The sequence below is a fragment of the Styela clava genome, chromosome 10 (assembly GCF_964204865.1).
Source record: "Styela clava chromosome 10, kaStyClav1.hap1.2, whole genome shotgun sequence".
NCBI classification, from domain to species: domain Eukaryota; kingdom Metazoa; phylum Chordata; class Ascidiacea; order Stolidobranchia; family Styelidae; genus Styela; species Styela clava.
Genome location: NC_135259.1, coordinates 21,848,112 through 21,871,560, shown reverse-complemented (window position 1 = coordinate 21,871,560; position 23,449 = coordinate 21,848,112). Strand labels below are relative to the sequence as shown.

At 37.8% G+C, this 23,449-nt stretch overlaps 4 protein-coding genes and 1 long non-coding RNA gene across 5 annotated transcripts; 2 read left to right on the top strand and 3 right to left on the bottom strand.

The window, feature by feature from the left end:
* Positions 1-426: 426 nt before the first annotated feature.
* LOC120337413 (zinc finger CCHC-type and RNA-binding motif-containing protein 1-like) lies at positions 427-1,924 on the bottom strand. The gene has a single exon (XM_039405176.2). The coding sequence runs from the start codon at positions 1,658-1,660 to the stop codon at positions 998-1,000; it is 663 nt and encodes a 220-aa protein (XP_039261110.2). The 5' UTR covers positions 1,661-1,924; the 3' UTR covers positions 427-997.
* A 9-nt stretch (positions 1,925-1,933) lies between these two features.
* LOC120337405 (E3 ubiquitin-protein ligase RNF212B-like) lies at positions 1,934-3,850 on the bottom strand. The gene has a single exon (XM_039405169.2). The coding sequence runs from the start codon at positions 3,347-3,349 to the stop codon at positions 2,390-2,392; it is 960 nt and encodes a 319-aa protein (XP_039261103.2). The 5' UTR covers positions 3,350-3,850; the 3' UTR covers positions 1,934-2,389.
* A 71-nt stretch (positions 3,851-3,921) lies between these two features.
* Positions 3,922-6,458, bottom strand: LOC120337392 (uncharacterized). The gene has a single exon (XM_039405153.2). It carries the CDS (start codon positions 6,415-6,417, stop codon positions 4,693-4,695), a length of 1,725 nt encoding a protein of 574 aa, XP_039261087.2. The 5' UTR covers positions 6,418-6,458; the 3' UTR covers positions 3,922-4,692.
* A 1,450-nt stretch (positions 6,459-7,908) lies between these two features.
* LOC120337384 (uncharacterized) lies at positions 7,909-19,855 on the top strand. The gene is made up of 10 exons (XM_078117009.1): positions 7,909-8,357; positions 8,834-9,216; positions 9,729-9,892; positions 11,935-12,279; positions 12,837-13,665; positions 14,103-14,254; positions 14,885-15,029; positions 16,107-16,314; positions 16,845-16,947; positions 17,349-19,855. The coding sequence occupies exons 1-10, from the start codon at positions 7,971-7,973 to the stop codon at positions 17,495-17,497; spliced, it is 2,865 nt and encodes a 954-aa protein (XP_077973135.1). The 5' UTR covers positions 7,909-7,970; the 3' UTR covers positions 17,498-19,855.
* Positions 19,856-21,166: 1,311 nt separating this feature from the next.
* Positions 21,167-22,443, top strand: LOC144428183 (uncharacterized). Its single transcript, XR_013478189.1, has 3 exons — positions 21,167-21,489; positions 22,026-22,097; positions 22,186-22,443. It is a non-coding gene; the product is annotated as an uncharacterized LOC144428183 (long non-coding RNA).
* Positions 22,444-23,449: the final 1,006 nt, after the last annotated feature.

Genomic DNA, 23,449 nt, shown 5'->3' with positions numbered 1-23,449 from the left:
AATCAGTCTGACCATGCCAAGTTTATTTTTTTTCAACCAGTAGAAAATCTATCGTTCACTAATAGAGAGATAATTAGACAATTTGCCACAGGGGAACAGTAGCTTTGTTAAATAACAGCACACAAAGTTCCAATATCTAATTGAGGAGATTTTAAGTACATTACTTTATTCAAAAACTCCTCGCGATCTAGAATTAGCATTTTGATCCCTAGCAATGAAATTATAGAATTGGTGGCAAGACTAAATTTCATTATTGGCTTGTGCAATTTCTCAGTCCATATCTGGGCAGGCGTTCTAAACCAGGGGTGCACAACACAAATGAGGACATGTGCCAAATTTTTCAAATTAATCTTGGCGCGTGCCACGCACAATCGTTGGTATTGTAAATTAACTCCCGTAAAACAAACAAATTGCAATAACAATACATAATAACGAATATCTTTTTATTAAAACAATTTAATGTCCTGAAAAAAAAAAGGCTGATTTTGATATAAACGTGATATTTTAATGTATATCATAAATATTTTTTTTTACAAAAAGGTTCGCGTGCCACGTTTGAGCGTAAGGCGTGCCAAATTTGGCACGCGTGCCTCGTGTTGTGCACCCCTGCTCTAGATCCTTGAGGGCGTTGTATGCATACTGCTGCTGGTTTGTATTTCATATTCATCAATGCAGAGCAGTGGTGTGCAAACCGAGCCCACAAGCCAAATAGGCCCATAAAGGAAAATTATGTGGCCTATGGAGAAGTGCCAATTTTGTATGGTGTGCGGCTCGCGAAATAAATCTGGTACGTGGTTTCATCCAGCTATTTGTATGCTTCCCTTTTGTATTAAAGGTTGCACTGCCCCATATAGGGAGTAGCCACATTTTGAAAGGATCTTCCTGGTTTAACACTACCAACCAAATCATCGCAATATTGGTGAATGAGGCACTGGATTTGACCCTGAGAACTCTGCAATGACACAGTTGGCCCTATTGCTTCGACTGTTGCATATTGCTATGTTGTCAACTCTTCCTCATCACTGAAGTACGAATCTTTTTGAAATTTCATCTTTTTGGGCTTCGTTACTGAACTTTGATGGCGGTATCCACTAAATTGCGCGCTTTCTTCCGCAATAACGTGACTCAAACTTTCAAAAGTTGAGCTTTCAAGATATATTTCATCATCGCTACTTTGATCATCATTGTCAAAACTTTTTTCTAATTTTTGTTTTTTTCTTGTAGTTGGCGGTTCAAATTTTTGTTTTGGGCGTTTCTTTTTCTGGGGAGGGGGTTGTCGATCTCCGAGCATGTTTTTAGGACATTTGTAGCTTAAATGAAACGCTTCACCGCACTCATAACATCTACTTTTGTCTCGGTATTCTTTCCGGCGTATGAATTCTTTTGCTCGTCCATTATCTTTTGCTAAACTGCATTTTATCATTCTACCAAATAACTGCTTGCCGTCAATTATTTTAGTTGCTTTGAAAGCGTCTTCTTGTTTTAAATAAAGAACAAAAGCAAGTCCTTTACTCTGTCGTGTTGTTTTATCACGAACAATCGTAACTTTCACAACTTTTCCCATTTTTCCGAATATTTGGTGAAGATCATTATTCGTGAGTTGATATGGTAAGTTACTCGCATAGACAGTACTTTTACTCGGAGCAAGACCACCGCTCATTTTGTTATTTTATAAATTCATCTAAAAGTCTAAAAAAAAATGAAATAAACATTTTAAATAAAACTTTGTCGCATAACAAATAAAAAAGTGAACAACGCAACAACAAAAAAATTGAAAGACTTTCACAGATGCACATTATAAAGAAAAGTCAACAAATTCAGTTAGGCAAAGAGGTACAGCCTACCAATCATATGTACGGATAGCCAAGCAGGTAATTGGTCTGGAGTCACACCGGCTTAGGATGATTATGGGAGGGGGCTTTCCGGGTGGGTTAGGATTTCCAACAAGTGGTCGGATTCATAGTTTAAAATTTCCTGAGCTCTGTGTAGTTATTTTGATCTACTCAGACTTGAAATTTCAAAAAAAAGTTTCAATTACCGGTAACGCCAAAAACTGACCATCCCAGAATAAATTTACAATCAGCTCAAATAAAAGTTTTCTCCTCTATGCTCACAAAATAATGATTAATAAATATGTAAAGCCTATCCTATAATACTGGCAGCTTTAGTTGTATTCAAACTGCTGAAAGGTATCTGTATAAAAACTGAGTATGATCAAGCCTTCTTATCTACCGGTACTTCCTTCTCCACTGGAACAAATATTAAAATCCTGTCTTAAGCTTTCTTATTAGCTTTTCCCTGTAAAAAACTTTCATCCTATGATCAATTGTGCCTTCTCATCAACTTTCCCCTTTATTAACTTTTATTTTAAAGGTTCCTACTCTCAGTATCATCTTAGCTTTGGCGCACTGCCTGCTCCAAATTTAATCATTGGTGTACTGCAGGCAGATGGGGGCTGGGAAACTCTTTTGGGGGTGCAGGGAGGAGTGGGCCCCAGTTTGCCAAAATATGCTGATTTAGCATTTGTACCAGTCCATTGGGCCGAAAGCGCTTGGAGATTCACTTTTGGAGAGGGTTTGTACATTGAATCTGTGCTGACCACTAGTGGTGAATTAGCTCGGGATGGGTATGCTGAACCTGAGTTTATGTACAAGCGGGGTGATGGCGTTCCAAACTTTCCGTCAGCTGGTCTAGGACGTATCGATAATCTGTGAGCTTCAGAAGGTGTGTTTTGAATTTCTACGAACGGACGATCTTTCCCCGTTGCTATGGGTGACTGTAGATATTTCGCTTCAGTGGCTAAGTAACTTTGTGGTTGATATCTCGTAACCAATGGCGACTGAGCTCGTGAACGACTAACACGTGGGGATGCCAACCCAGGGCTGCAATAAAGCTGTCGTGGAGTTGAAGGCCTGTGAGACGAATGACCAGAAACGTGAGCTTTTAATGCATGAGTGTATTTCTTTAAAATTGTTTTTTCATATTGCAACTTTTTTATCTCTTCATTCTGATTTTGACAATACTTTTCCGCTTTCTTTAACATGTCACTTTGAAGTTCAATTTTCCTTTTTAAATGTCCAATTAGCATAGTTCTGTGCTTTCCTTGAAAATTTAAAACTTCTATTTGTTTCTTTAAAGCTTTTTCCGGCGACATAAAAAATGTCTGAATGTTCATATCCAGTTTGTCATTTAAAGCTGCAACGTTGCATTTACGTTGACAAATAGCACACGGATCCGTTCCTTTTTCTTTGCAGCGATTGCAAAAAATATGGCTGCACGTCGTCAAGTAAAATGATACTCCCTTAGCAACATGTTGCCCGCAGAGATTACAATGAACCCACTCATCCATGATGAAATAAAAAATCGAAGATGACGAATAGCATTACATAGAGCTCTGAAAAATTATTCAAAATATATTAATTAAATAGGCAATGGAAGCTTTAGAAGATTCTTGGAACCCTCAACTAAAAATGAAAAGAGTACTGATAGAAGAGTTGCAAGTTTGCTCAAAGCAAAGTTCCGAGCCCCCGACTAAGTAGAAAAATGACTGATAAAAGAGTTGCATGTAACACTGACATTAGATATATATCATTACACACAGCTATTCCATCTAATCTAAAGGTATTTTAATACATTTTATTCGGACAAGTTTCTCACAGCCAGTCCTCAATAAAACTGAAAATATTACCAATAGAAAAGTTAAGGATGACCACTAACATAGTCATATACCGTAGGTCTCCTCATAGAGTTTAACACCACACTTAAAATATTTCTCAGATATTTGCAATTATGCAAAACAAAAATTAAGACCCAATATATTTGTGAGTGTTTGTCTAGCCTTGTTCAGTAAGCCCCGTTCAGAGCAAAAGTGTAAAACAACATAATAATTACCGGACACCTGTGGCGGTATGTATAAAATAGAAAAAAATATACTCAAAATAAGTGCAATTCAATTCAGATCTGTTATGAAGAGACATATATGAAAAACAAGATAATAGTGCATAAATACGCTGTAACTGTAATGATTTTAAAAGCAATAACAAGAAGGGTTTTCAATCGGCTATATAAATTACACCGTAGCCAATAGTTAAGTGAACCACAGTAGGTAAATAAACGTACTCCAGCAAACTTATGAGTCTGAGACTGGTTAACTTTTCCTGACATGGACTGATAACTGGATGAGCGGCCGTGGTTTGCCGTTCCATCAATTTCGCTTCCCCAGGGTAAATCCTATTCATGATATGATAAAGTCATCCATGCACCTGAAGCGGATAACTATTTCCATGCTCGAGATGAACTGATAACCAGACAAGGGACATAGTTCGCAATATAATTAGGCCGTTCTGTAGATTTTACTTTCTCCTGGATAAGATTTACATATTTATCCGGGGGGAGAGGAAAGGCGTTAAGTTAAGAGGACTTAATAATATGGCAAACCGCAGACTCCCGTCCGGTTACAAGTCCATGTCGGATTATTTAGTTATTTGTTTTCGGAAGCATGGACTTGATGGTGGAGGAAGCCGTAACAGACCAGCGGTTACGTGAATCACCCTACGGCGACAAGGAGTCCAGCAATCCTCTCACACACAACTATCCCAACATGGGATTCTAACCAGCAAACTCACACAGAGTAAACAGCGGTCCAGTGGCGAGTGTGAACAATAAAAGCCTATTTCAATTTTCAAAGTATTATCAAATCTTTCCAAATCCAAGTCCATACCTTTCTTTGGAATTACCTTGCGGCGTTATCGGCTCTGTTATTCCCTCACAGGTTTTACCTAGGCACTGCCCTCTGCTCCAACCCATTTTCTGGAGCATTTGAAAACCCTTGTTATTATCAGCTAACTCAGTATAAACAGAAGTTGGCATCTCATTTTTTTCATAAGGATTATCGCTACCCTTTGTCAGTCTCCTTTCCAAAGCTCTATCAATATATTTCACAGATGTGTCAGTAGTAGACACTACATTACCTTCCCCATGCAAATTAAATTTTTTCTTCAGGAATTTTAGTTCTGATCGTCTTTTTACTTCTAAATTCCTTTTTGGGACAATTTCAGGCGAATTGACCGACTCGCTCTTTTCAATGATAGCTTGAACTAGTCCAGGTTCGCAATCAGGACATGTAGCATTGCCCAAATGCAAGTGTAATACAAGTACCGTATCTCCAATCAAAAGCACACTTTTGTGTGATACTGGTGAAGCAAAAACTGTTGTTAAACCAGGATTATTTTCGGTAATCGAATTCAAAGTCGTCCCTAAGTTACTTCCGTAATCTGTGACAAAATATTTCCTTTTTTCTTGATCGAACATCACAGCGCAATGTTTTTTATCTACTTTTTCATCAGGTATCCGAATATCGCAGTTTTCGCTCGATCCCAAAATGGCTCCAGGATAAGTAATCATGAATATAGTCCCAGGTTTTAGACTTTTCGATGCTGTAACCATAGCTCGAATACATGGTCTTGAACCCAATTCGGCTCTATTTCGTGAATAAGACTTTGTACCACTAGAGGGATTTTTCCCTTTGGTATTGGGCATAGAGGAACCTGTAGTATCATTACTTATTCCATCAGATATTGGGCTACTACTAACACCACCTTGTACATAAGATATCGGTCCACTAGATGTTTTTGTGCCAGTAAAACTTTGTTTGTATGATATCGGGCCACTGGAGAGACTCGTTCTAGTGTTATTCCGTACATTTGACAATGGGACTTTACAGCTAGTGGCAGTAGTGCTAGCTGTGACAGTGTTACTTTGAGTATAAGATATCGAACCACTAGAGGCACTCACACTCTGTACATACAATATTGGGCCACTAGACATACTGACACCGTCATTCTTTTTTATGTAGGGTATTGAACCATTGGAGAGACTAACTTTGGAAAATGCATTGCAAAGAGAATCCCTGTAATCTATATTCCTGGATATTTTCTCGCTTTTTGAATTTTTGAAATCTTCTAGCTGATGTTGAAATTCATATTGTTGTGAAGTCTCATTGTATTTGTAATAACAACCGTTCTTATAATTGTAGAAAAGCTCAGTGTTGGGGTAATAGTAAAGATGGGTGTTGTAGTCAAAGTATAACCCGCGGTGATGATCGTAAGTCCATTGAGAAATATTTGATGCTGAGATGGTAGTTTTTTTGGTTGCTCTAGTATTTAAATTCTCCACAATGCTATTTGAATCTTTCTTGAGCTCTTGAAAATTAGATTTGATGTCTATAAAGTCAGTCTGGCAAGAGGCGTCAATAAATTTTGAAGAATCGTTGCAGTTCTTTTCATTCCGACTAAACTCAGCCAATTTTCTTTTTAACTTCGCATTTTCTATTTTTAATTTAGTAATTTTGGAACGGAATTTTACCAAATCTGTTACTATGTTGAAATCGTCATCTGATGAGATATCCTCATTATCCATTATAAATTCCTAATTCAAGTATGGGGTCGTTAACTATCATGAAATCTGTGAAATTATAAAGTAAATAAAGGTTTACAAATTACGGGTATATGAGGGCACCAAAATAAATACTAAAATAACAATAATAATAAACACAATCGAATGATTTAGTAGTCTTGTTGCACACTACGGTACGGTACTGTACTAACACAAATGTACAGTACCGTAATTCTGTAGACTGTACCGTACCGGTAACATTCAATAATTAATATAAAAAATGGAATAAGTACCAAAATCCAATTAATAGCATACCGGTACCGTAAAATAACAAATTTACTATCCTATATTTAATAAATTCAATGGCCGTACCGGATCATTTACCGGTACTACTGGTACTGTACTGTACTTATTCAAAGGGGCCTGGTATTTTCACAAGCCACACTAGTACCGGTATTTGTATAAAATTTATTGACATTACAATCTGCGGAGTATGGTACCGGTACCGTAGATGTTGAATCTCGCATTTAATTTAAAGTCCATGCATCACAAAGCCGTTTTAAACTGTTTACTCTCCCCCGGGATAAATGTATAAAATCCTATCCTGTCCTATAAAAGTGAGATCAAAAGTACCGGAATCGGAGTCTACTACCGGTACCCTTTTTTGATGCAATATATTATATTGAATATAAATATGTAAAGAAAGCGAAATTGTAGTGAAATTTGACTTGCAGACGAAAACATAAACAAGGATTTTTGCAAAGTTTTCCCATTCGGCAGAATGTGGTGTTTCCATACTTCAAGTATACGACAGGAACACTGAATAAAAGTAAATTCATATAGATTGAAATTTTCCGAAATTGAGGTTATTCTCAGAGGTTGAGGTCCAGTACCGTAACGGTACCGGTAGCGTACCTAATATGGTGTCCAAATATACACTTTGAGATTTTAGTGAGAGCGTTTATTTTGGTTTTCCGTTACAACAAAGCCCGAAACCAAAAAGCAATACCGGTACAGGGCAAAACAAGCAATGTTAAATTTTTTTGTTGTGCGTTGTTGTTTTTCGGTATCACCGGTCTGCCGGTACCGGTATTGTGATTACGGTACCGGTATGTTAGTCGTTGGGTACCGGTATGTCGTATAGATCAACTTTCCTATGCTATGAAGTGGGTGTTATCTTAGTACTGTGTTTATTTTATCTTTCAGTCTTTTGTTTCGCCACCCTGCCACTGAAATAAGAGAAATTTTTTTTATTATCTTGAAATTGGAGAACTGTGCCCTACCGTACTATACCGGTACCGGTAGTCAGTTTTTATTTATTGATATATCGCATATCGGGACAATCATAAAATCAGGTTATGTTAATTTAAATTGCAATATGCGGGTGCTGCAAGTTCTTGTGTCTGACAATGAGTTTTACCGATCAAAGTTTGTTCTAGTCTGTTAATTATTCTTTAAAACTTATTTAATAAGATAACGTTATTCTGGCTTGCTACACTTTAAACGAAATAAACTACATAAAACTTTCGGATATAGAGTCGTATTTCATAGCAAATGAACAGTATACATTATTCAGCATGGATAACCAGCATAGACGAGATCCGCAAGTAGCGGACGATTTATACAACCATGGACTAAATACGAACCATGCACCGTCACAAAATGGACAATCAAATTCTACGAGGCATGCTTCATGTAGCCAAATGGATATACCACGATTATCAACCTCTCTACCGCCGCCTTATGGCTTACACCATATTCCGCAGATGGCCTTTGACCCTGCTTTATATTCATCAATGCCAAGGACAATGTTGCCAACTTACCATCCAGAAATACTGAATCAATCCAGTTCCCAGCTGCCTATATCTAGTTCAAACCGGTTGAATCCACTTTTTCTTGTCAGCTCGAATGATAACAATAATTGCAACAGAGCTAGAGCGGCCTCACATTCCACTGTTCTTGAGGTAAGGATAGGATTTTTATTCCAGGGAGGGGAGGAAAGCCGCTAAGGAGGCTCAATTATAGCTCTGAAACCTTTAAATTTCAACAGTTTCTGAAATTACTAAAAAATGATAATTGTTCCTATCCGGAAACAAGAAAACCATTTCATTAGTTTCAATATTTTTGTTAAAATAACAGTGAATTAGTGAATTAGAATAGTGGCTCAGTGAATATTTGCCATACTCATCAATTCAGCTTTCTTGGACCTTTGGGGGTGCTAGCAGCCTTCGTTTCCTCAACTTCAAGCATTAAATTTAAATGAAGTCTAGTATAATTCACTTTTTTCACAATCGGGTAGTAAGGGTCAGAAACCTGTTTTTAATCGTTCTATCTTATTTGAAAATGTATTTGGAATATTGATTCAATTTTGGCCTTGACGAGCTCTCAGTTAAAATTGGCCGTACCTAAATTGCTCTGATTTGTATTTTATTATATTCAGATGCAGCAGAGCACTTCAGCTACAGCGGCACATCTACCTTTCTGTCCGATTCCGACATACTTACCAAACCCGTACTATGATCCTCACAAGTATCCAGATCCATCAACATGTCGTAGGAACTCAACTACATCAGCTTTTTCAAACCCCCACGGGACAACTGGGTCACATATTCCCCTGTACCCCCCGGGAACGAATTTCCATCTCCCATATGTAGCCCCACATTACGATTATATTCTGAATCGTCACCAACCACCGCCTTATGCTTCTTATAAAGAAATCTATCCACAACCGCACTCAATTCAAACCCCAGTTAGACGGGATCGGTACAGTGTTGGAGGCCCGTTACCAACGTCCGAGATTATTTCCAATGAAACTACAATAAGGTATTGAAACTTTTATGTTTTGAGAATAAAATATTATGTTTTTCGTGACTTGTTTTCACTCTTAATGAGGTCATATACAAGCAGCTAAATATACATAGGATAGGATTTTCATATTCATCCCAGGAGAGAGAAAAGTTGACGACTTAAACATATGGGGAATACACAGCTATTTAGTTAGGTTTATGAAACACTTTATCACTCTCTATGTGGGTGAATTGTTCATGGGATATTTTACCTGCTATGATAACATAATTAGGTCTAGGCTTTAACTGCTACCCAATGGTTCTCAAACTTTCACGACCTATTGCCTCCTTCCAAAGACTCTCACGACTTGCTTTGTGGCCCCTTAAAAATGTTTTGTGGCCCCTAGGTTGGTCGAGGGCCCATTTCAAGCAACCCTGTGCTAGAACATCGTGCCGAATTTATTTTCTGTTATACCTTACTACCATTCTACTACCAGCAAATTCACTTTAAAAAATTCAGGTTCAATAATCTTTCTATCTCATCTTTAGGCGACGTAACTCGATACCGACCACACTAGAAGTTGTTCAGGTATCGGACGGAAGTTCGGAAGATCCTGCAACGTCGACGTCAGTTGATGAGGACGAAGATGACGAGGATGATGATGATGTGTTCGATTCTTCGACTCCTGTCACCGCCCCTCACAGTGCAACTGGTAAGAGTTCGAAACTAGAGCTAGGATCTGAAGCCCGACTCGAAATTCGGCTGGATCGGGCCTGAAATGTCAATCATTAAGTTCCGGTCGGGTCGGGCTTCTCTATTGCTGACTTTTTTAAAATAAAATGTTTCGGCCGTATTTTGGCCACGAGAGACCGTGGTCTGCAAAAAACAGAAGTTGCCTCATCAACACGACACATACTGTACTTAACTCTTGCAATGACAATTCAGACTCCTAAATAAAATATGAAATTCCGGATTTGCTCCGGGCTCTGGTCTGCAAATCCAGTTGATTAGTCGAGCTCAGGCTGGGTCGGGTTTAATACGCACGGGCCTGGGTTGGGCCGGGCTGGAATTTTTGGGCTTAATCTTACCTCTATTGGTAAAGACCAAAAACTAACAAGTCACTGTTTCAGATCATGCCTGTGCAGTAGAGGTAAGATCGGGCCCAAAAATTCCGGCCCGACCCAGCTAGTGGGTATTACACCCGAGCCTGGCTAATTAACTGGATTTGCAGGCCCGAGCCCGAAACAAACCCGAAATTTCATATTTTATTTAGGAGTTCGTTGAATTGTCATTGCAAGTGTTTAGTACAGTATGTGTTTTGTAACAAGTATTCTTTAGTTTAGTATCCACACAAAATTTTAGTATATATTTTTATAAACAACTATTTATTTTTAAAAAAGTCAGCGATAAAGAAGCCCGACCCGACCCAAACGTGACGATTGACCTTTCAGGCCCGACCCGGCCCGAATTTCGGGCTCGGGCTTCAGATCTCAGCTCCACTGTGCAGTCACAGTTTGGCATGTTTCCACTAGATTTGTATTTTCAAATTCCCTGAAATTGTAGACGAGAATTTTGAAGTTTTGAGTCACAAAAGTGTAGACTTCCAATGGTGATAAAATGAGTCAAAACTAAAATTAACCATTACCTAATTCAATTAAATTGAATAATTCTTATTATGAACATTACAACTGGTAAGAGTTATTAAAATTTTTTGAAATATATAGCTTAGGGTGTCCATAAATTTCCTTTATAATTTCAATTTCGTTCTGAAGTCAGTTTCAAATATTTCCTAACCAGGTTTGTTGTTGAATCAATGATTGTTCAAGTATTTTTACCTCATTTAATATATTTGTGAGGGCCAGAACAATATATGGTATCGATAAATTCCCTCTGCAATTTTAAAAATTTATACGACTTTATGGACATATATTACAATCATATTAATTAAGTCTTATTCTTTTTCAAAAACAGTTGCCCTAAACAAGGCCATACATAAGCCGCTACGGATACGTAAAAATCTAGTTCAAGGTGACTTACAAAAAAACATAGAGCTCATAAATTTCTTAGTTACTTTTACGATAATGAAGAAAAATTATTTGACACGTGATTTGTGTATGATTGTACCAGAAAGTTTCAGCAGCATGCTTTGCACAAAAATGATGTTTTCTTTAGAACAGCGTTTCTGAATCGATGGGGCACACCCCACGAGGGGACGTGACAAATTGACGTGTGTGCGAGACAAATTCTGAAAAGGGGTTGCATCTTAGAGGGTTTGAGAACCGCTGCTCTAGAACAGGGCACTCAACTGGCGGACAGCGCTCCGAATACGGACCTTTCAACCATTCAATATGGACCGTGTCTGCAGCATTCGCATTGTTTTATATTCTTTGATGATTTTGATACTATTAGTATACAGTTTGCCGTATTGGTACAGATTTGCGACATTTGTTTCCATATTTGTGAGCCAATCATTGCTCTTGTATTTAATTTAATAATGCATTCGTTTATTTAATAAAATAAATTTTCGGAATGTGCGGATCCCAGTAATTTTGAAGTTTTGTAAACGAAACTTTAGTGGAAATACTTGAGTCCCTGCTCTAGAATATGTTCCAAATGATCTGGGTTCTGTTCTGTTATTTTGGCATTTTCGAAAGGTTGGGGAAACACCAGGTCGTTCTACATTTTTACTACCGGTAATCAGAAAAAATACAGTCAAGGGAAATATTTCAATGGTTAAATAAATTATTATTTCAGACCCAGCGTCTTACCTGGAACAACTACGAGAGTCAAGAAAACGAGCATTGAGTGGAGGCAATATGATGTCACAAGCAAAATACCTATGTCAAGATAATTCCAATCTCTACCCTAGAGCAAGATTCCGCGGACGCTTAACGCGGGTGGAATACGACCCGAATGCTTCTGACGAACAGAAAACTCGCCTTTTTAATCGAGAGAGTGCTTTTGCAAAACCTATACAAACAGACACTGACATTCCTGGAACGTCTGCTATGCAAATACCTAAAGTTCAAATTCTCGTTGATGACCAAGATAGAAGCAATGATGCCAAAGCTGGGAATACTAGCGGGAACGTAATAAAAGGTAGGTCTTGGGTGTAGAGGCAATTATTGAAGAAAAGAGAAATTAAGTAAAAGTAATGTTTGTACACACTATTCTGAATTCAGTTCCTTTAATTTCCTCGATAGTTGTTTGACAATTTTTAACGACTGCGATTGAATTGAGATACTAGTACATTATTATTTGAGTAAAATAGGAAGTCTGGAGTCCATAGTCTCCTTCTCATTAAAGTAGTCTCCATCAAAGCTCAGCGCTGAAGTCAACATTTCCAACAAAAGGGAATCACCAAGAGTCTTTATATATCTACCTGGGCCCACAGCCCTGATGTATACTGCTTATAACTTGTTTAAAAAATGAAATTTGAACGAAATTAACTTCAGGTTGAGGGAAGTTTTATTCCAGCTCTGAGCTCTGATAAGATTCAATGTTCATATCATAAACTTGTGCATGATTTTTTGTCTGTCGGGTATGCTTTGCTAATGTAAATTTTGAGTTAAATTTTCATCGTTTAGATTTCAACTCCAGGCTCTAAGAATTCAAAATAACAAAACTTGATGCGAACATGAATTCACATTTTTTAGATTCTAAATCAGAAGAGGCGAGTCCATCCGTGTCAAAGACTTCAATTCCTGATAAATCGACACACTCTCTTCGAGTCATATCTGCAGCCCCAAGAACTCTCACCCCCAGCCCGTCCATTTTAAAAAAATCCAAAATACGACTGAACCGGAATAATCATGTGACTTCCTCTTCTGGTGACAAATGTGAAAGTTCATCTGAAACAATACGACAAAAAACTCTCCCGCCTAAAAAGCAAGTCGCATGGAAAGATGATCTAAAGCCTACAAAAAAAGACATTTGTGATGAAATAATAACTCCAATGAAGCATGACCTACTTTCAGAACAAAATTTATTAAAAATTAAAAAGAACCCGAGTGTGTTTACATGCAAAAACAGAATTGGGCCGTATGTTTTTGGCCCGCTGTTTGGTGCCTCCCCGGTCCGCAGTATTTCACAATATTTAGTTCGCAAAGAAAACACGTTCAAGTACTACATGGCGAAAGTTTTGAATATGGGGGGAAATTCAGTCGATGATAGAAGTGGACGAATGTTACTTTATTCCGAGTACTCGTTGTTAACTTTACTAAAAAATCATCCAGGTGTAATAAGAGAGCATGGGTTCCATAAAGACATGACATTTGACCCCAAAACTGGCCGAGTACAGGAACGTCTTTGCCTAATTCTTGATTGTTTGTCTCCTCACGAATTTGACGAGTCCACAATAGATTGTTTGAACCTGCAACAACATGTCATAAAAGTTAAACGCTTGAGTGAACGCGAAACAATAAGGATTTTTACCTCTATTGTCGAAGTTATGCATTCGCTACATCAAATGAACGTTGTTCACAGGTAAGGATTTTTTTTATATATTTCAACTCCTCACCCCCCTGATTGTAAGTTCGATTTTGTCATAAATTTGTCCAGCGGCGAAGTTAAGGTCAACTAGCATTTTATTTGGCTAACTTACTACTTTTTCTTGCTGTATGACTTTGTGCAAGTGGAATTTTCATAGGTTTCGCTGCTTGATGGATGACCAATACTGGTTTATCACATTTCCTCGCAAAATCATTAGCCGATGAGAAAGTTCGCGTTTAATAAGGATGTTGAAATAAATTTCTGGGGAGACTGGACCCCAGTAATTTTTAAGTTTTGTAGACTGATCTTTGATGAAAATAGTTGAGAAGCCCTTTTATGAATAATAATTTCAGATGTTTGATTCAATATGTATATCAATGGTATTAGTTTTTTTCTGTATTAATCCAGTGTTCCATATTTTATATTACCAGGGATCTCAAACTTGGAAACATGGTATTTCTTCGGAAATCTCACAAAGTTATTCTGACTAATTTTTGTCTTGGGCGGCATCTCATGTCAGATGGTGAACTACTCAAAGACCAGCGAGGGAGCCCGGCTTATATCAGCCCAGATGTTCTCAGTGGTAAGATAAATTGTTTATCCCTGGACTGTTGTTGCCATGGTTACCCTGCTTGTTCGTTATTACCCTGACTGTTGTTGCTACGGTTACCCTGCTTGTCGTTCTCCGAGTTGCTTTCTTCTTGTGAAATGACAATGCTGGAAATATCAGGTTCACCTAAACCAGTGGTTCTCAAACTTTTCAAGTCGCGTCCCCTTTTTAGAACTGGTTGAGTTTCGCTACCCACCTCAAAATATCTAACCAACAATAAGCTACAAATATCAGATTATAAGGCAAAAGTCAGTTTTATTCGAAAAACACGTTGAAAGTACAAATAATGCAAGAAATGAAAAGTTTTGAAAACAAGCAGACTTTGTTGTTATTTTTATTAGTACAGTTGTTTTTAGCTGACAAAAGGTTTTGGGGAGGATAATACACATCGTAAATCGCTTTCACAGTTAAGATTCACAAAATAGGGCGGATAAGATCAAATCTAACAAATATTTTTATTTTTAATTAGCGTCACGTTTTGTCAAAAATTGTCTATGCCCCCCCCCCTCCCTCCCAACACCCTCCACCCCCCCACCCGTGTGGGTCGCACCCCACTGTTTGAGAACCCCTTGTTTTATACTTATATTTCATTTATTTTTTCAGGCAAGCCATATGCAGGGAAGCCGAGTGATATGTGGTCACTAGGTGTCGTTTTGTTCATGATGTTGTACGGACAATTCCCATTCTACGACCAGGAACCCCCCAAGTTGTTCAAGAAGATTAAAAAAGCAGATTTTGTCATCCCAAGGTAAGATTTGATTTTTATATTAAACAGGGGGGGAAGCAAAGCAGATAGAAGGCCTGGTCCTATGGCAGGCATGGGTAATTACTTTTATGAGTAAGCCAGCTACAGGCAATCAATGATCCCTCTAATTTTTTGTAGTATGTGTCCGCAGAAAATTTGGTGTGTGCGCACTTTTTTGGAAATGACTAATATTTGTGCAAAAAACAATGAAGAAATTTTGGCGTTCTAACCGGGTAATAAGTGGGCCAACAACAAACTTTCTCAACCTGGCAACCGAGCACATTATTACATTACATCGAAATATGTCTGTGCGCAGTAAATCTATGCGTGTGCGCAGCCTCTGAAAGCTGTGTGCGCGGGCACACGCGCACACTTTTTGGTTACTGTGCCAGAGGCACAAAACTCAATATGAAAAACTATGAATTAAAATAATTTTTCCAACAGCTAGACAAAACTTTATATAATAATAAGGAATAAAAAGTGACAATCGGGACATTATGACGTTATTCCATCAGAAATTTATATCTCTTCACACCTTGTCAAAAATTGTCTATGCCCCCATTCCAACACACTCCACCCTTTCCCCAGGTGTGGGTTGCACCCCATAATTTCCAGCACACCAGTGGGCCAGGTAGAAAACTTCAATTGGCTGAATCCGGCCTGTGGGTCATAATTCACCCATCTTTGTCTTATGACATTCGGTCACTGGTCCATGTCGTGTATGGAGGCAAATGTAACCAAAAAGAGTCTGTACTTAAATTTGGCTGTGACAGAAAGAATAACTTTTTGCTCACAATTGAAGGTTGAATAGGGTTTTTATATTAACCTAGGAGAAGAGCGAGAGGCTGATATAATGTATAATATGTCGAACCACAACCTCTTGTCTGGCCGATAGCTCACGGTATTGAATCTTTTAACATAGCCTTTGTGCTGATGGAGACATGTGCGCATTGGGATATAGTTACTATTGATCAGTGAGATATGCTTGTCACTTGTCAGACGAGACTATACAGAAGTACATTTCATGCTGGTGTGTTCTTGAATTAAATACAATATTTAACTGAAACCTCCACGTTTCAGCAATCCTCAGACGACTTCTCAAATTAACGACATTATCCGAGGATTATTGACCCTTGACCCCACTCAGCGATTGACGGCAAGCGAAACGTTGGTAGCATTAAAACAATGTGCCTGGGCATGGAGTGACGCCCGGTACTCTACCATTGATGCTCAGGTAGTTCCCGACGTGGATAACGTGGAGTCGGAAGACGATGATAAACAGAAAAAAGTAGGTTAAATTAACTTTTTTTTAATTATAAAAAGAAGATTACAGGTAAAATTCGAGGGCTTTAACGCAAACTGCCGAAACTTGAACAAAATGTGCAAAAAGGAGAACAAAATTCTTTGAACTTTCGTAACTTTTCATTGATCATATGGCCAACCATGTCTTCTCGTCCAGTTACCAGTCTATGTCAGATATGGGATTATTTGGCCAGTTATTTGTTTGTGAAAGCATGGACTTTATGGTGGAGGAATCTGTAACCGACCAGAGGTTACGTAAACCGTCTTGCGGCGGCGAGGAGTCCAACAATCCTCTCGCACATAACTATATCCACATGGGATACGAACCTTGCAAACTAGGGCAGGGTAATCAGAGGTGTGGTGGCGAGCGTATTCCTACTGCTCAACACGATGAGCCGCACCGCCGAGCTTGTAAATTATCTCCGACTCAATAGCTCTGTTTGGAGGGAATATTTCTTTTTACGAGGAGGAAGTGTTTCACTATATAAGCTTTCCTTTCCTCCCTTTTTTCTGTAGGATGAAGAAGATGAAAAATATGAAGAAGCCAAATTGACAGAAGAATTCAGACTAAAAATGCTGAGTTATGAGGAGAATGACTCAACAGAAAACAGGAATGAAGGTTCGATTTTGAAGTAGTTCTATATTCATGTTTATGACATCAGACCAATTGCCTTTTTATGGGGCTTTTTTGCATTAATAAGGCTTTAGACAAGCAGATATTGCTTCAAGCAAATTGTTCTCAGAAGTTAATGTTGTCACAAGGCGGTCACGATGACATCAATTCAAATACTGCACTTCCAATTTTTTGAATTGATTAATTTTCAATAAACAATGTTCAATGAAACTGATTAATTTTCAGAAAATAATGAGAGCCACATAAAGTATAGTATAGTTGAGAGCCGCGGTTGAGAATCGCTGGTCTAACTACAACTTCAACCACTGGGTGGCCATACCCATTTCTTGTTAAAAGTGACGATTTTAACCAATTTTCAAAATTAAAATTGAATTTTTTTTTTTCAGGTTTTGGACGCAGGACATATCAATCAACATTGCCAACGATCCAGCATTGCCCTTACGACGCTCGCCCTTTAACGGAGAATGAGATTGCGTTACATCGACAGTTACTTGTAAATTCAACACTTGGTGTCAGGGTGCAAGGAACTACGTAATAAAATGAGCGGGAAAAGAAATATTATTTTGTCGATCAGAATAAAATGTTGCCCTGATGATATAAAAAGGGGGAAGCTATCATTCCTTGGTTGATCATAATCATTTCCGGGGCTCCCGAAGTATGCGAACCAAGATGGCGGACATCGGAATGTAATATGTGTACTAGGTTAGGGTTAGGCCATAATTTTAGATATAAATACTACGGAAGGCTTTTGGCTAGTCTTCGAACTGATAATAGGACTAAAATAAGGAAAATTGGAAAAAAATTATCGCCTAACTCTAACCTGTTACGTTCCGATGTCCGCCATCTTGGTTCGCATACTTGGGAGCACCTCATTTCCTTGTCAATCATTTTTTTATTTACACTCTTGGTGGGGAGTTAGGAATAGGGTTTGAGTTTAACCTGTGCTTAATAGAAACTTTGACTATTAGGCGGAAGGCACATCACTGACATGGGCAAACTACAGCCTGCGAGCCAAATCGGGCTTGTTGGGTATTTCAATCTGTCCCACCTGATGCTGCCTTAAAACCAAATTATGATGTTTTAGCTAAAAAATAGCTTAAAGAATTTGTTGAGATTGCGATTAGATATAGTTCTAGCACAAGGCTTCTTATTTTTGCTTTTGTAACACTGTAAATATTGTTCATAGAATGTAACTAGGTTGGCAAAATTGTTGGTCTCTGGTCCAAAAACCGTGCCCACCACTGGCTTAGCATTATTCACCAGCTGGCTGGTATAACAGCATTTTTTCTTATTGTTTTTGCCCTTTTTCTGTTGCTGAATGTTGTTCCATTTGTTATGTTGCACTTTTTATAGATTTTTGTATTTTCAGTTTTGAACTGCAATTTTTAGAAGGTGTTTATCATATCTGAACATGGCTCTGAACTACTTAAGTGTCATGGAAATTCATCGTTGCAAAATGTTACTGTTGCTCATGTATAAAGTTTGGTACTCCCAAAGTATGTGAACCAAGATGGCGGACACCGGAACGTAGTATGTGTACCAGGTTAGGGTAAGGCCATAGTTTTAGGTACAAATACTACGGGAGTCACTTGGCTAGTCCCCGAATTCGTAATAGAACTAAAATAAGGACAATTGGTATAAAATTATGTCCTAACCCTTACCGGGTACACGTACTACATTCCTGTGTCATCTTGGTTCACAAACTAAGGTGTGTGCTCATTCTTAATTCATCAACTTTTCGTCCTTTTATAATTTAGTGTAAAATGAACTTGATTTGCGTCTGTACAGCAAACTCTCTTCCCTTTGGCGAAAATTTTGTTTTGCTAGGCTTATTTCATGAATATTGTAATGAACAGTTTCTTCTGACCTATCCAGACTTAACGACTGAAAAAATTTACCATCATCAATCTTGATTAGCTGTGTGGGCTCCCGCCCACCTAACGCTCAGTGCTCCTATCGAAAAACTCTTCAAAACGAACTTCAGTTATGGGAACCCCTTTTTTTCCTAATTGTGTTAACAGAAGATGTCTCCCTGTCTTTCATGGCGTTTTGCCTGTCGCCCTAGCTTTGCTCAAGGTCAATTTTTATTTTGGTGTGAATGCACATGATCTTGCTTCGAGCAAATTTCCCTAAAAAAGTTTTATGAAATTTGAAAAAATTGTTTTGGCAGAATAATCGCAGCCTAAGCAAAGTAAAACAGTGCTGCCAGTCATGCTTCATTTATTATATTGTTTAAATCATTATTAACCATATCAGTCCATGAGTTTATATTTTGCCATTTGTCATCAACACCATGCTCCTGTTCTTACAAGGGACCACAGATGCCTTTGGTAAGTTTTGACTCGATCAGTATATACTATCACATAATGCATCGATTTTGCAATTCTTTTTAGTCTCTGTGGTTTCTCGTACTGTCTCTTTTTCTTTTGGGTTTTCTTGTCCTTAACCGCAACCGCGCGTGTTATCCGGTCACCAGTCTGTGTCAGGTATGAGATTAGTTAGCCAGTCATTTGTATCAGATGCATGATCTTGGTTATGAAGAAAGCTGTAAGCCGCACAGGGTAATCAAATGTGAGATGGCAAGCATATACCCAACATGATTACCTTTGATATAAGCGTATGGACTCGTCGCTCCGCCAGTCAACAAAGCAGCCGTTTCTCAAGCTGTAGTGTAGTGTGTCGTGAGAGATTCTCGGGTGTGCCGCGGATCTATTGGCAAGTTTAGAAAATAAGCTATTCGTGTTACACATGGGCATGCTAGCAACGGACAAGCTCGTGAAACAGATCAGCGGTTTCCAAACATTTTGTCCCTGCGGTGCCGAACTATCAGGAAACTCCAGCCGCAGTAATACGAAAAAAGGCTGCTTTTAAATAAAACTCAATTTTGTCATCATTAATGTGTAATTTATGCCATTTGAAGTTTGTCAACATACAGTCCTAAAGCAGGGGTGCACAACCTGCACCAGTCGAGGGTAAAATGTGCTGATGTTTGTTTTACTGCAATGTAAGTATATGTTGGCGCTTGACTATTACGGAAAATCATTGTGTCGTTAACGTAATAGAAGTTATAAAGAGTAACACATTTGTAAACATCCATTCATAAAGCCAAAAGAAAGTCTGCCAAATTTCCTACAATTTCACATCATTACAAATGCCAGAATCAGAAGAAAGAGCCGTTGGATAATGATTTTTTTATATGGCGCAAAATATTCAGGCTACGGCCTATACGAGCATTCAAAATATCATGCTATACAGGGCCGGATTTACCAAAAGACCAGGCAGGCTAGGGCCTCAACGTCAAGGGTCCTCGAAGTTTGGTTTCGAAATTTGTAATTCTTTTAAAAACTTGACAAGTTTAAACCCTACCTATAGTTAGGCTTACCATACGTCCCGCCTCGTTTTGTCCCGCCGTCCCGATACCGTAAGTCAGTCAATAGTCCAGTTTTTTCTGCATAGTACACAAACATGTTCTCGTTACTGTTGTTTCTTTGCAGCGCTAGCCTACCTACTGAAGGCGAATGCTTTCGTTTCCCGCCGATTCCCATTGATGGCAGGCGTATCGCATGTAAAACCAATACTAATTAGTCTAAATTCGAATTATTTGTACCGGTGTCGTTAACGTCAATTCCTCCCTATTTTTCGAACTGAACCCGATATTTTGACAGAGAATATGCACATGAAATTACGATAACAACATGGTCAATAACGACATCCGAGGAAACTTTAATTAAATGTAGGCCTATGTAGTAGAGTCGGAAAATGTGAAATTATAAAATCACAGCTAAGGGGTCGTTGTCTTTCGAGGCGTCCCGATTTGAAGTCACAAAAATATGGTAACCCTACCTATAGTATATATATATCAAGCTTTTCAGAGTAGAAAATTCTATACACAACTGGTTTCAACCACGTTGTAAACATCCCTTATTACGTCGTTTGCATCATAATAAAGGCAATTATTATGCGCATTCTGTTGGAAGCTTCTATCCATGTTGAAGTACCGTAGTCTACTCTGCAAAAAACAGTATCGGTAGTTGATATGTTGCTGAAATAAATAACTGATTAATGTTCTCGACTTATCTTATTTTTAGACGTCTTGGTATTGCTAACCTGCGTTTAAATCAAGGAATAATCTTATTTCATAATTTTTCGAACCTCAAATTTATTACGAGTGAAAGATTTGATAGTGGAGCTAGCAAGCGCAAGAGAAAGGAAATTATAAATTAAAAGCAAAACTGCCTTGAGTAAATTTTTATTCTTTTAATTAAAAATTTGCACTCATGAATGGGAGAATGAAAAGAACGAAGAGTTTAATCAATGACATTAAACAACATGATGCGCAACTCCGGCATTTTTGTCCGAAGATCGTATTCGATAGCACGCTCCAATGCACATACTTGACGAGACGAAAACGAACGGATGTGTGCTGCTTTCAAGGCGTAGCACGAATGGTGTTCGTGCCTGCTTTGACAGTTGTTGTCGATTTTAATGATATTTTTGAAAGTTGGGGTAAAAAGAAATCGGTAAAAGGTAAGGTGAATACTATTGTTGTATATCACACCCGGGCATCGCACTGTTAAGTACATGTGGGAAAGCCAGCCTTTGTCAAATACTACGAAGTTATTAATTCAGTACGGTACGTAGTTGCCCATTTGCCGAAATTACATATTTACTTACTCCTTATGGTTTCAAATAGTTCATGCACCTCCAGTTAGATTTTTTTAATCAGTGAGGATATATACTCATTGTTGATTGCTGCTCATTGTAACATACTATTACGCATTCACTTTTATTTGCGTATTGAATCAAAGTGTTAACAAGTTCACCTAACATTTCACTCATACCGGTCTATATTGTATAGTCTGATTTCTCAAGTATTTGGAGCCACGAATGCTTGTAATTTTCTGACTAAACCCTTTTATTAGTTGGTTTATTTTCCAAAATTCAGTAAAATATTTTTTAAATAAAACATGAGTTATTGGATTTATTAGCTTTTCCATTCTGAATCATATAGACTGCTTTATTTATTCTTAACGAAAATTAATAAATCTCCTCTCTTTCTTCAGATGTGAAAGTTGTGGACAAACCTGTCTAAGCATTGTGAGACTCTTGCAGCACAAGAGGCAATAGCAGAAATAGTAAGTATATCAATCAAGAAATTAAGCCGACATAAAGCAAAACTTTCAACTATTCGTCTAATCTCAATTTCTTATTATTTATTCACAGGACAACTATAGCAGACGGGGAGATATCAGAAGTCTGGCGACATATCAGTGACAGTGTGATTCCAAGAAATATAATGCAATTGAAAATTGCAATAGAAAAACAACCTATGGAGGCATGCAAAGACATTTGACCCTCCGGTAGAGTTGTGTATGGCCCCCACATCCTGCAGGGCTTGAGGAAAATAACTAAAAATTCCAAAGCGTAAGATTGCATAAGCGGTCTTATTTGTAAAAAGGCACAAAACACGCCAGACATACTTAAAACAGCTTTGGAAATGAGGATTACGGGTACCTCACTGCACCTGTGTTATATTTGGTTCATCAACTTTTGGTAGTACTATAGAAGGAATTCCGGAAGGGGTATAATCATCATTCATGATAAAATACTATCATATATTTTTTGAACAACTTCAATCTAGACCAGGGATCTCAAACTCGCGGCCCCAGAGAACTTCCAGTGCGGCCCTCGAACGCTTAACAATAATTGTAATAGTATTTTGGAAGTTTTTTTTTTATCTAAATGTAATAGATTTTTCAAACCTTCTAAAGTGAAATTGATTATTCACACAGAAAACAATTTACTGAAAGTAGTTTTGGAATATTAATTTTTTTTGTCCACATTTTGACCCAATTAAGAATACACATCAAGCTAGCAAAAGAATACTTGAATAAAACACTTGAGTAATTAAATTAAACGCAAAGTACACGAAGAAGGTGGCATTTTCGAAGAAAATGGGAGTTGTAACATTTCTGCTCTTCACAAAATTCTGAAGCACATTGTTTAATTTGTCATATTTCCATCAATACAATCAAAAAACACAATAAGCTCAGCAGTCAATATGACAAATTCGAAGACCAACTTCGAACAGAAAATTTCCATGTGTTTGTATATTAATATAATTATACAACGACTTAGTTACTAAAAATCAATATCAATAATAATTCAAGCAATCCTATGCCACGCAATGTAGTGCGAAATGTCTTGTCTAAAAAATCTGTCATTTGTTTTTTTACTGATCTATACATGAAATGATAAAAGTAACTTTTTTGCATTACTGGAATTAATTAAACATTCGTAAAGATCCAGATAAACCCATGATCATGTGGCCTCGTTAGTTAGAGTTGGTACTATAAAATCATTTCAGACTGGCCTTAGTATGCTGGTGACACAAAAAAGATGCCAAACGCCAGGACGAATGTAATTATTAAAACATTGAGTTTATACTGTAGTATTTTTGTTAATTTTAGGTTCATATATTTGGATT

What these genes read in the sequence shown, in the direction of transcription:
- LOC120337413 (XM_039405176.2), bottom strand. Translation starts at nt 1,660, where the DNA reads ATGAGCGGTGGTCTTGCTCCGAGTAAAAGTACTGTCTATGCGAGTAAC.
- LOC120337405 (XM_039405169.2), bottom strand. Translation starts at nt 3,349, where the DNA reads ATGGATGAGTGGGTTCATTGTAATCTCTGCGGGCAACATGTTGCTAAG.
- LOC120337392 (XM_039405153.2), bottom strand. Translation starts at nt 6,417, where the DNA reads ATGGATAATGAGGATATCTCATCAGATGACGATTTCAACATAGTAACA.
- LOC120337384 (XM_078117009.1), top strand. Translation starts at nt 7,971, where the DNA reads ATGGATAACCAGCATAGACGAGATCCGCAAGTAGCGGACGATTTATAC. An exon ending in CGCCCCTCACAGTGCAACTG is followed by an intron (nt 9,893 to 11,934) that starts GTAAGAGTTCGA and finishes TTATTATTTCAG; the next exon opens with ACCCAGCGTCTTACCTGGAA. An exon ending in TAGCGGGAACGTAATAAAAG is followed by an intron (nt 12,280 to 12,836) that starts GTAGGTCTTGGG and finishes CACATTTTTTAG; the next exon opens with ATTCTAAATCAGAAGAGGCG.